Source organism: Brassica napus, chromosome C4 (genome assembly GCF_020379485.1).
Source record: "Brassica napus cultivar Da-Ae chromosome C4, Da-Ae, whole genome shotgun sequence".
Lineage (NCBI taxonomy): Eukaryota > Viridiplantae > Streptophyta > Magnoliopsida > Brassicales > Brassicaceae > Brassica > Brassica napus.
In genome coordinates this window covers 36,437,714-36,451,068 of record NC_063447.1, presented here as the reverse complement: position 1 = coordinate 36,451,068, position 13,355 = coordinate 36,437,714, and the positions used below count along the sequence as shown (strand labels likewise).

Below are 13,355 nucleotides of genomic sequence, written 5' to 3'. Positions count from 1 at the left end.
AGTCACATTCATTTTCAATAGTGTAAACCACGTAATCGTTTGAAATGGCGGATCTTCTTTCTCTTCCAGATCGCCTTAAAGGTATTTGTGGTTCACTATTCTCTTCTTGAATTATGACATGTTCATCAACAGTATTTTCAGCTAGTGGGATTGGCTCATCATTATGTTGTCCTATTGTGTCATTAGAGTCTGATGCAACAATAGGAACAACTACTTCAGGTGGAACTACAGGTGAAGGAACTTCAACCTGAACTTCATTAATGTCCACTTTTCGTGGTTCACCACTCCCACTAGTTTCACCGTTTTCAATGAACCTAGCATTACCCGAATCAACTATTCTCGTACTATGGTTAGGACAATAAAATGTATACCCCTTTGATTTTTCAGGATAGCCAATGAAAAATCCACTGACAGTCCTAGAATCAAGTTTCTTTTCTTGTGGATTATATAGCCTTACTTCTGCTGGACAACCCCACACACGTAGATGTCTTAAACTAGGTTTCCTTCCCGTCCACAGCTCATAAGGAGTCTTAGGAACTGCCTTACTAGGAACCCGGTTCAGCACATACGTTGCAGTTCTTAATGCATATATCCACAAGAAAGGGGTAATGAGCAATTACTCAACATGCTCCTAACCATCTCTATTAAGGTACGGTTCCGCCTCTCAGCTACACCATTCTGCTGAGGAGTACCAGGCATTGTGTATTGTGCACATATGCCCCTACTTTCAAGTAATTTTGCAAATGGACCAGGACATTGTCCACTTTCATCGAATTTTCCATAAAATTCACCACCTCTATCAGATCTCACTATTTTAACCTTTTTATCTAACTGCCTTTCCACCTCGTCAATGAATACTTCTAGAACATTCACAGACTTAGACTTTTCATGCAGTAGATAGGTATATCCATACCGTGAGTAATCATCAATAAATGTGATGAAATATTTTTCGCCACTCCATGAAGGAGCATCAAAAGGGCCACATATATCGGTGTGTATTAACTCAAGAAGCTGAGTGCTTCTTGTGGCTGGTTTCTTTAAAGTATGTTTCGTCTGCTTTCCCTTAATGCAGTCTATGCATACATCTAAGTCACTGAAATCCAACTGAGGAAGAATTTCATTATTTATTAACCTCTTAATTCTTTCTTTGAAATATGACCTAGTCGTTTATGCCACAAGAAAGCAGAACTTTCATTAATTGCGCTACGCTTAATGCCTCGAGTTTCAACATTAAATAGGGATTCAGAAAACTTTGCATCAAGGTTGAACTTATAAAGTGAATCAAATAAAATACCACTACCATAAAAGTAATCATTTCGGTACAATGTGAAAACACCATGTGCAACCTTAATACTAAAACCTAAATTGTCCAACCTACTAACAGAAACAAGATTTCTAGCACACTCAGGTACATAGAGACATCCTTCAAGATCCACATGACTTCCAGTGTCCAAGATCAATCTATACGTCCCAATTCCTTCTATTTGTGCCTTCATCCTGTTTCCCATGAACAAGTACTGTTCAGGTCCTCTTATGGGCTGGATCGAACTGAATCCCTGTTTAATATGAGACACATGAGTAGTAGCACCAGAATCTAACCACCAAGTATTATTAGGAACTTCAACAAGATTCATTTCATAGCAAACAAAGCTGTAATGTTTACCTTTCTTGTCGAACCAATCCTTCCTTTTAGGACAATCCTTCTTGAAGTGTCCTACTTGCTTACAAAAGAAACACTTCTTTTCCTTCTGGATTTGACTTTGAGGTCCTTTCACGAAGTTTTTAGCATTCCTTTTGCCTTTCCTACTTGATGTTCTTTTGCTGCTACTGGCACTTCCAAGACCTACGAGGTTAGCAACTTGATCTTTCATCTTCCTTAATCTCCCCTCCTCTTGAATTAGCATAGCCTTTAATTCCTTAAAGTTTCATTTATCCTTAATGGTGTTGTAATTCACCTGAAACTGGCTAAATTCAAGAGGTAGAGAGTTCATGATGAATTGGACCAAGAATTGCTCATGTACCTCCATTCCCAAAGTCGTTAACTTTGCTGCCAGATTAGACATGTGCGTCAAATGATCATGGATTGGCTGAGACCAGTCAAACTTCTTTGTAGTTAGCTCATTCATGAGACTTCCTACAATCGACTTGTCAGCCAATTCCGATTGTGAACACTCCTTAATTTTCTCTACGAATTCCCTTGCTTTCTCTGTCTTAGGCATTGATGGCTTAATACTTTCCGCCATTGTTAACCTCATAAGGTTCAAGCTCAGCCTGTTAGATCGCTCCCATCTCTCATAACGAGACTTTTCAGATTCGGAGCTATCTACTGTAATAGCTGAAGGTTCCTCATCAGATAGTATGGCAGAGTCCAAAGCCATTACACCCAGTGTAAACCGGATTTGCTCGAACCACTCGCCATAGTTGAGGCCATTAAACTTTACCACAGAGTTAGCAGATGCAAACACATTTGATGAAGCTGCAAGCATTCATACATGTTTACCCGTTAGTGCTTTGAGACTTTAATATATATTTAGACTAATAGAAACTTTAACACTTGTATTTTAAATAACTTTTGGGCAATATTTAAATACAAATACTTTCAGTGATGCTAGTAATAAATACTTTAATATTAATCAAATCAAACACTAATCAAATAAGTATGTTATCTTTGGATATACATATTATTGACTATAGTAAGAAATGACTAATTCTTTTCTTATTATTAATCATATTCAATGATCCACCTTTGGATGATCTCTTAGAATATAAAAAATAAATTAATTGATCGATCAAACTTTTATGTCATTTAGGATCTTTGATCAAGGTCAATTATGAATTCTATAGTTTTTAATATCTATATGTAATATAACAAGGTCACTTTGGTGACTATCATATTATATACATATAAACATTAAAAAAAAAAAAAAAAAAAAAAATTTCGAAGGGGAAAACTAATTAAATTGTGTTAATATTTCATAACACAATTATTTTCTTAATAAAATGCAGCGGAAGCATTTTAGACTTAACTATTTATTTTATTATTATTATTATTTTTTTTAATAAAATAAACTTCAGTTAAGTATCTATTTATTCATGCCTTTTCCTGTCATGTTCAATGTTACTGGCGAGAGCACCATTAACCGAAACATGCAACGACAACTTAATGCATCTTGTTTAATTTAAATATTCATTTAGTTTGATGGATAATTCACGTGTATACAACACACTAAGTGAATTGCCATATGCAAACGTCATGCATATGAAATTCCAGACACGTAAAGCTTATGGCATCGTATATCATTACGAGAGTGCCATACTTGATCGGGTGATACCATATCATTATAAAAAAAAATTGTATGTAATTAAACATTCGTGCACACGATCAAGTACCGTACCATTATATACGTTTTATCTCATACGATGCCGTCCTTTTAATGTCATTTTTTTTTTTATGATTTAAAACAAATCCCATTAACACTCTTTAAAACAGATGACACCGTATATGTTCATGAAAGAAAATGAATATATTCTTCGGTAAATTAAAAAATTAATGCATGTGCCTTTACGGTGACAACGTTAAACTTTACCGCATGATGCAAACCGTAAACTAATGAGAGCACATGTTAACAAAATTCCAGAATCACTTAATCATGCATGCTACGTTAGTTACTTCTAAACAATTACGAACCAACGCGACTTTCTAATGCATTCAGAATTTTAACGCAATGACGATCATGAACACACGCTTGACAATTACCAATACGTTTAAGTGCTATGACGCCATACGTTCAATAACTGTGAATTAAACAAATCTAGTTGGCTCTGATACCAAATGTAAGATTAACTTTTATGATTTCAATTATGAAATCTACACCAAGAACTGATCTAGATTTGATTTAATTCAACCCTAACACATTTCTAAAGAAGGTAGAAACACTAACCTTGATCCATGCTTGGATGCAACCCCACCAATTGATGTTCTCCTCTTTAACCTTCTCCTTTTGGTGATTTCCTTGATGGACAAGAAATCCCAAACCTTCATTAATCTCTCCTTTTGATAATCAGTATTGTTGTTTTGTGTGTTTAGAGAGACTTGTTTTCTTACGTACATAAAAGACAATACACACGAGGCTTTTATATTAGTCAAAGGGTTGTGTGTTGCAACACAACTCTTCACAATTATAATAACCGTAACACACGTATACTGATATATATTATATACCATTACTTAATGTATATAACATATATGCATATAATTATGAGATTAAAGACATTTATGAATATAAGGTAAAGTAGGAGGGTTATCAATACACCCGGATTCTAACTCTTTAATCGAAACCGATCCATCACGGTATCATCTTTTATATTAGAATCTAAAAACATCAATATATGAACTTGAATTTTATATTAAACCAATAGATACATAGGTCACATAAAATATAAAATATTCTTACATCGTCTCCTTACATTGTTGGACAGTATCCTTCATTCATTCCTTTGTTAACAATCTTCTCGTTTATTGCTTTCGTTTGGGTGGTACGTGTTGTCCTTGATTATTATTATCTTCTTAGCTGGTTCAACACAAACTACTCGGCTTACTGCAGCCAGGCAGATCGGAGACATTGCAAAGTCTCATCCTCAGGACTTGAGCTCTCTTTTGAGAAAGGTATAAAGTTTTCTTTATTTTCGATTATTAATAGGATACGATTTCGTTACTGAATTGATTATCTTCATGCATAAGGAAGGATACTGGGTTACCTAGTATAAAAGATTTGGGTTTACTTTTGTATGGTTTAGGGCATCTGATTACAGAGATATAGGGGTTTGGTTGATTGTTATACTCTTGGAAAAATAACTGACAGTGTCTGTGGAAGTTAGCTATGTTTGTTATGCCCTTCTCTTTGCAAGTAGTTTTTTTTTTTTGTAGACCTAATATTCTGCTCAGTGGAGTCGTTGATCCAGATTAGTTGTGACATACGGAGCTAATATATGTCATATCCTGCATTTGTAAATCTCCAATTTAGTGGTGGATATAAAGCTTTCATTTGATGTGTTATCTGGTTGTCCAATGTCTATCACAAGTTTGTGCACGGCTGGAGAAAGGTGCTGCATAGTGCTATCTATATACACAACTATGATCTCTAGGAGCTCCTTCTAATGTTTGACACTTAGTTATGATACGTCTTTATTAGGCTCAGCATTGTTTGAGCATGCCCATCATACAATTTGTTTACCCCATACTGCTCCTAAAGAATGTTGGAGCAGTTCGATGGGATTTCACATTGAAATCTTAAGTAGGGTGACCACCTTCCTATTTCAGGGTTTAACTTGTACTAGGGTTTCTGTTAGTAGATTGAAGCTCAAGCTTTGATTGGACATATGGTCTAATGAATTAAATAATATTTGTACTCAGGCTAGGTTTTGTTTTCTTGAGACCTAGTTTCTTCCGCATTATATTAGGTATTACTTCATATATCTCATAATATTCCGTCTTGGCATTATAGTTTAGTTTTACTTCTTTTTTAACTGCCAAGTTCTTCTTTACACTGGATTTTCCTATTTGTACATTTGGCATAACTCTATTTTCCGGAAATTAGGTTTTGCATTACCTCCGTAGTAAAAAGTGGGATACAAGGGTTGCTGCTGCTCATGCTATTGGTGCCATTGTTCTGAATGTCAAGCATATTTCATTGAGTGAACTCTTAAATTCTTTGGGAACAAAATTGGGTGAGGCTGGGTTATCTGGTAATGTTGATGAAGTGGTGGCTTCGGGAAATCTACAGTCCAAACTTCAAGCAAATGCTCCCTTCAGAAGGTTATAAATAGATCAGTTACCCAATACATATGTATTTTGATGTCTTCGTCATATTAATCTCTAACTTTTGGCATGTGCTAACAGCTTCGAGATGAATAAGGTTTTAGAGTTTGGCGCTTTATTGGCATCTGGTGGACAGGTAATTTTATCATTTACTATTGTTTACTCGTCTATGATCAGTCTGTATAATTGCAGGTGATTTATATTTTGTGTAATTGCTTCACTGATGTCTTGTCTTTAGGACTAGGCAAAGGTCTTTGCGGAAATTATCTTTCTGGCAGTCATAAATTGTTTGGAATAAGTAAGCCATCGAAATAACATAAAGTTTGATGGTAATCTGGTTAGATTCTTAAAAGTGTTTTAGGTTTAATTAACTCTCTCGGCATCGTAAGAAAACATGTTGGTTAGTCGCTACTCTTACTTCTTAGCTTTTTTTTTTATTGAGGATCTCTCCTTAGCAGGATTGAATTGTACGTTTCACCAAAATATCCTTTTTCAGCTGCACTCTGTTGGATTTTCTTTTCTGTTTAGTATCATTATTTTGCCTTAAGAAGTTCTGTTACTCTGTTTGTAGCTAAACCTAAGTGCTTTTCCAACACAATCACTTGATGCTACATGATAGCTTACCTTTTTTCTCCTCACACATTTCTGTTTTTTAAATATGTCGCTGTTCCTTTGTCACAAACAAGCATGAACTCATCATATATAGCCAAACTATTAGCTGTTTATGGAGAAACTCTTTTTGTTGCAGGAGTATGACGTTTTGAATGACAATTCCAAGAATCCAAGGGATCGAGTGGCTCGTCAGAAAAAGAATCTCCGACGACGTCTAGGCTAGTAATTCCTTGCGCTTGTCCTCTTTCTTTTAATCAACAACCATGGGGAAAGTGTTATGAAGTATCCAATTTCATGAATTCTGGTATTCTAGGCTAGTATATATGTATATATCTCTTGAAATTTGAAAACCAGCCCAAGCACATTCTTTAAATCTTACATCATTACCATTGGTTCTTCTCATTTTTTGTAAAGTTGACTCTTATGCACTAAATCTTTTGTTTTACTTGACTGATGCATCTGAGCAGACTTCTGACGATATATGGGACAGGTTTGGACATGTGCGAGCAATTTATGGATGTCAATGAAATGATTGGAGATGAGGATCTTATTGAGCAGAAGCCCAATGTTCATGCGAATGGGATTGGAAACAGATTATACGCAATCTATTCTCCACATCACATTCAACAATATGTTTCAAGAATGGTTCCACGTGTCAATCCTAGGAGGCCAAGCGCAAGGGAATTGAATCTACTGAAACGTAAAGCAAAAATAAGCTCAAAAGATCAAGCGAAAGGTAACGGCAAAGGAGCAGATGTTGAGATGTCATCCTGTCATGCCCCAACCTCAACAAGAACTTTGTCTGACTCATTGGACTCTAACAAGGTATTTATATAATGCATACTTGTGATGACGGATAAGCAACTTGTATAATTTGAGTTGTAGAACATTAGTATTGAACATACGACCATCTTGAAGTCTTAGTAGTTCACTGATATGGTATCCTTGGATTCCATTCTCTTTGGTGTCTAATCTCTTACAAATGTATGGTCCACTACACATAAGCACAAACTTCACTTGAAAATAAAATCGCAGTTGTCATACTTTGTTTTAGCAATAAACGTCAAGCTGCGTGAGTATTCCTTATTAGTATTCTAGACACTTCTTGTTTTCAGCAGACCATTTCTCATTCTGTTTTGTTTCTTCTGTAATGCTACTGGAAAATTCTTAGGCAAACATTGGTAACGAAGATGATATCATCGAGCCTGATGCGGATGGAAGATGGCCTTTCCACAATTTTGTTGAGCAACTTCTTATTGACATGTTTGATCCTGGTAAGGTTCATGTACTTGTGCCGTATGCATATTACTTCATCTTTGAATCCGAATAAAGGTGACTTATAATCTGATAATATGCTCAGCATGGGAGATCCGTCATGGCAGTGTAATGGCTCTGAGAGAAATATTAATGCTTCATGGTGGTTCTGCTGGAGTGTCAACAGCTGAGTTTAGCTCGGATAATGGGTTTGAGTTGAAAGAAGTCTTGAATAAAGTAACACAAGAGAAAGAAATCGACTTGAATATGCAGTTTTCAGTAGATGATCTGGAGCCACTTCGGAAAAGACCTAAGATTGAGGATCCATCAAAATCATTTATTGATAACACAGTTTTGGAAGCTATGGGGAGTGACTTTGACATTAATGTTAAAGATGAAGATGTTGAGTTTTTAGTGCCACCAGTGGAGGTCAATGGTCAAATTGACTCTAGTTCTATAAAAGTGGAACCTAAATCTTCTGTTGATGGCTCATCATGTCAGTCTGATAGAAATCATGTGGCAGAGGTTAGCAATCACTTGGAAGATAAGAGTTTTGTTGAGGAACCTGTTTTACCTAATAAGCATCAGGAAGAAAATATTGAAGTATTGGACTTGGTTAAACAAGCTAGGCGTTCTTGGATCAAAAATTTTGAATTTCTCCAGGATTGCACCATTCGTTTCTTATGTGTACTTTCACTTGACCGGTAAGCTTTGGTACTTTATTTATTTATTTATTTTTTTGAATAAACCTTTGGTACTTTATCATATATTTTCTTTTCCAGTTTTAGTTTTCGTGCTTCGTAGCATCTATGGTAGCATGATTATATATTAACCTTCCCATTGTGACTGAGATTTTGGGCATTTCTAAATTGGTTCTTTCTTATCTTTCTCTCTGTTGCAGTTTTGGGGATTATATTTCTGATCAGGTAGTTGCTCCTGTGCGGGAAGCTTGTGCCCAAGCAGTTGGTGCTACCTTCAAATACATGAGTCCCTCGTTGATTTTTTAATAGCCTAAGGTGTTTGTTTCTAGATATGCATGTCCAGCATTAGCTTTTATTGCCCCTGATTATCTTTTTTTTTTCTGCAGGAAATGCTCCAAGATTTGCTTGTCCATATTCTTCCGGCTTGTAAAGCAGGGTTGGAGGATTCTGATGACGATGTGCGAGCGGTTGCCGCTGATGCTCTTATACCGGCAGCAGCTGCTATTGTTTCTCTGAGAGAACAGACATTACATTCCATTGTCATGTTACTGTGGGATATCTTGCTTGAGTTGGATGACTTAAGTCCATCCACCAGCAGGTAAGCAAGTGATATTGTTACATTCTCTCTTTTTAGCTATTTACATATGGCTAAATCTTTCTTTCTTGTTAATGGGAGATTTTTGCACAAGATCAATTATGAACCAGTATAATATATCTTGCAGTGTTATGAACCTCCTGGCAGAGATCTATTCTCAAGATGACATGACACTGGTGCTGCATGAGGAATTATCAGTGGGGAAGGGAAAAAATATTTATCTCAATGGAATGGTTCATGTCGAGAGTATTAGAGAAAGACGAGATGTCAAGGAAAGTCCTTATGCATTATCAGGTTTAGCCCCTAGGTTGTGGCCATTTACGAGACACGACATCACATCAGTTAGATTTTCTGCTATTCGAACTCTAGTAGGTTTCTACTGTTTTTTCTACAATAAAATCTCTCTCAGTGCTTGCTGCCTATCTTTGTCGCCACTTGCATGATTTACATGTATCTTGTGGCTTGAGTTTCTCTGGTTTATTAAATTTAGCAGATATAAATCTCTTTTAATGTCTTCAGAGTACAATTTTCCTTTATGTTCCTTTCATATGTTGACCATTGGTTCCTAATTTTTCCTTGGCAGGAGCGACTCCTTGAAGCTGGATGCAGAAAGAACATTTCTGAGCAGTCCAAAAGTTCTTTCTGGCCTTCGTCTATTTTAGGGGACACCCTGAGAATCGTCTTTCAGAATCTTTTGCTTGAATCAACTGAGGAGATTCTGGAGTGTTCGGAAAGAGTGTGGAGGCGTCCCTCTCATAAGCTCCAAGCTTTGATTCATCAACTTGTTCTGCTTCTCTCTCCCCATCGGTAGCAAATCTTTCTCTTCCTCTTCAAAATGCGCTTTACACATCATCTGCTCAAAACAACCTCCTAAGCGTCAAGATTTGTTACCGTTCTGTTACCTGTAATGAATTGAAACGAGAAGCAAGAGTAAAGAGCTCCTCAGAACAGGCCCCAGAGTCCATCACCCCAATCGATTTAATATATTCTTTGATCCCATTCATCATTGGTAACTCTCTCCCATGTTCTTCGTTCGCACTTTTACACATCCCTACCAAAAGATAAAAATCAAAACATTTAACAGTGAATCAAAATTTACACCCAATTCACTTGACCAAACACAACAGTTTTGACAATTTGGGAAAGAGCATACTATCAGTCGACAATGGCTTGTTGGCAGATAAATGATGAGATAAAGTTAGGATCAGCAAAATTCATGAGAATGTCGAGATACTGCATAGCTTCCTGAGGAGTGAGACCTTGGAGTAGAAAATCACAGACGTTAGAGTGCGTCCCTCTCATAAGCTCCAAGCTTTGATTCATCAACTTGTTCTGCTTCTCTCTCCCCATCGGTAGCAAATCTTTCTCTTCCTCTTCAAAATGCGCTTTACACATCATCTGCTCAAAACAACCTCCTAAGCGTCAAGATTTGTTACCGTTCTGTTACCTGTAATGAATTGAAACGAGAAGCAAGAGTAAAGAGCTCCTCAGAACAGGCCCCAGAGTCCATCACCCCAATCGATTTAATATATTCTTTGATCCCATTCATCATTGGTAACTCTCTCCCATGTTCTTCGTTCGCACTTTTACACATCCCTACCAAAAGATAAAAATAAAAAACCTGAAAATCTCTTTGTTACCTCGATCAACAGATTCAAGAACAGGGAAAAGAATCCTCTCTTCCATCTGAGCATGCTCAACCATAATCTCCTGCAACTGCGCATAGCTCTTAGCGAACTTCCTAATCTCCATCTTCGGCGTCCCCACCGACGGATCAACGGCTCTCCTCCCTCCACGTGCCGCCAGATCCTCCGACCATCTCACCATCCTCTCGATGTGCCACAGCATGCTCCTGTGCTGAAGCCAAATCGCTTTCGCTATCGGCGGCGTCGCCTCGTCGAAGCCTTCTAGGTTGAACTTCCAGAGCATTAGCCTCGGCTCGGGGAACTTGTCCTCGATGTAACGGAGCAGAACCTCCTGAGATCCTGATACCGTCTCTGCTCCGACGTGGATTGTCGGCTTCTGGTCTTCTGAGGGGACGAAACGGAGGTTTACTTTCTTGTGGAGGAGAGCGAAGCGGAGGTACGACGTTGCGAGACTGTTCGGCGGTCCGGATAGTTTCACGGTGGCGGCGGAGGTAGGTTTCGCCGTCGCCGGAGAGATCTCAGCCGTGGTTTTTGTAGTGGAATTGGGGAGGCAGTTTCCCATTTTCTCGTCGTATGAAAGGAATTGTAGAATCTGAGAGAGAGGAGATGATGAGGGATGGAGTGAGCTGCAAGCAAGCAAGCAATTGGAGTGAGAAGAGAAGATGAGATTTGTTGAGAAGAAGATAAAAGGTGTCAGTCACGCCCATTATCAAACCCAAAAGCTTTGGAAACATTAGTGTTCATCATAATTTAATTTAATTACGTTTTATTTAGTTTCTTTCTTTCTTTTTCATACTAAAAATATGAATATTTGAGATTTGGACTGACTGACTATCTGGGACTTCTGGGATTTACAGTCAAGGTTGACGTGACTAGCCGACAATTACGTTAATGCCAACGATTTTTTCCTTTCATAATGGATAAAGAGATCTTCGTAATTAATTCAAAACTGGAATACAGTATCTAGTTATCAATTTTGTGGGATCCTCTGTAATTAATGTTGAGATATGCAGCTAAAAATAGCTCATGTATGTGTCTGGCTGGGCACAAAATACTCATTGCTTATCTTATACTCGTTACTTGATCCCTACATATTTTGATTTTTTAGATATCAAATCGTTGAGTTTCGCTACTTACAAGTATAAAACAAATAATAAGTCTCGCAAAAAAATTAGCAACTCGACTTAATTCTTATTACTTGTTTTGTGATTGAAAATAAATAGCCTTAAAAAGAATATTTCTTTGTTAAAAAAAAGTAAACAATACTTTCATATCAAAATGTTTATGTATTTGTTCCTTCTTCTTTTTTATAATAGGTACAAATATTTTATTTGACGTAACACTTATGTTTTTTCCGAGTTGAATGAACAAAACAAATTTTCATAACTTTCTTTGATAGAATATTATCTAACTTTATAGAACAATTAATTCCTAAAAAATTGGAAATACATCCAAATGATTCATAAGTACTTGTAAGTGGAAAAGTAATCAAACGAGGCAAATGATTTGCAAGTAACATATTTTCAGACAAATACTCGAAATAACAAATATTTGTTTTCGACAAATCAAGTATTGTACAAGTCCAAAAATTTATTACTCGTTCAAGGTAAACCAAGTATCAAGTATACACAAAAAAATAAATATTTGGTTTGCGCCCACTCTTACATGTATGCATTTAACAAATATACTGACACGGTTGATTTTAGAAAAGATGTGTTACAATTTAGTATATTTTTTGAGGTTTTTCAAACTAATTAAAATTTTGTTAAATATCCAGTTTTGTCCTTATTTAACTATTATAATTCTATTGTTTTTAAAAAAAAAATCATGTGAGATAAAAAAAATTAATGATAAAAATTGTATTAAAATCGTAAAACAACATTTATTTTGTAATAAAAAATTTACTTCACGACAACATTTAATATGAAAGAGAGAGATTAATGTTTTTTTCTCATTGTCATTAGCCAAGTAAACAAAATGTCTAATTTTTAATATAACATTTATAGTGTATTTATTTCAATTTTCAAAAGATTATTAGAGGGTAATTAAATGTTCTTAGGGGATTAGTGGTTAGGCAAGTGTCTAAGCGCCGCACAAACTGATTTTTATTAAAAAAAAATAGTGTAGAAAAATCGTTTTGTCGCCGATTTTTACAACACTAGTTTATTTACAGGATAATGAATATGATATCTGGAATTCACGTATGTTTTTTTGTTCTTTTAGTTTGTGTGGCAGTGCCTATATAGTTATGTTTGTCAATTTGATTATTTATATATTGAATATTTCTATTCATGATGCATTAGCTTTTACTTATCTCAGTTTGCTTTATGAAAGTTGTCTGGTTCTCAATTTTGACCATCCACAATCATATGATAAAAACGAGGTCAATACATTCATATGACTAGGAATGTGGAGACAATAATAATTTGATTCCGATGTCAAAAAAAAAAAAGAAAGAAAAGAAAGAGAATTTGATTCCATTATCCGCTTTACAAACGAGAAACAAGTGTCATGGCCATGGCGAATGACTTTGTGTGTTTGCCCCATGTGATCTTTGCCCCTACTTAACTCGCCTTTACGCTTCCTCTTTTGATATTTGCTTCATCTTCCACAGATTTAAACGTAATCTAAATCACTTATCTTGGTTTTTGACATATTTAAATGTATTTTTGAATTTCTTTGATTTTAAGATACGTCGATATTTTTAGTATTAAACTTTCTCAAACTCC

The 13,355-nt window shown here is 36.0% G+C and overlaps 1 protein-coding gene and 1 pseudogene across 1 annotated transcript; one reads left to right on the top strand and one right to left on the bottom strand.

The window, feature by feature from the left end:
* Positions 1–4,276: 4,276 nt before the first annotated feature.
* On the top strand, positions 4,277–9,983 carry LOC106431358 (annotated as a pseudogene).
* Positions 9,439–12,071, bottom strand: LOC106431353. Its single transcript, XM_048754894.1, has 4 exons — positions 10,621–12,071; positions 10,428–10,576; positions 10,134–10,378; positions 9,439–10,031 (listed from the first exon to the last, which is right to left on the bottom strand). Exons 1-3 carry the CDS (start codon positions 11,186–11,188, stop codon positions 10,136–10,138), a joined length of 960 nt encoding a protein of 319 aa, XP_048610851.1. The 5' UTR covers positions 11,189–12,071; the 3' UTR covers positions 9,439–10,031; positions 10,134–10,135.
* Between the last annotated feature and the right edge of the window lie 1,284 nt (positions 12,072–13,355).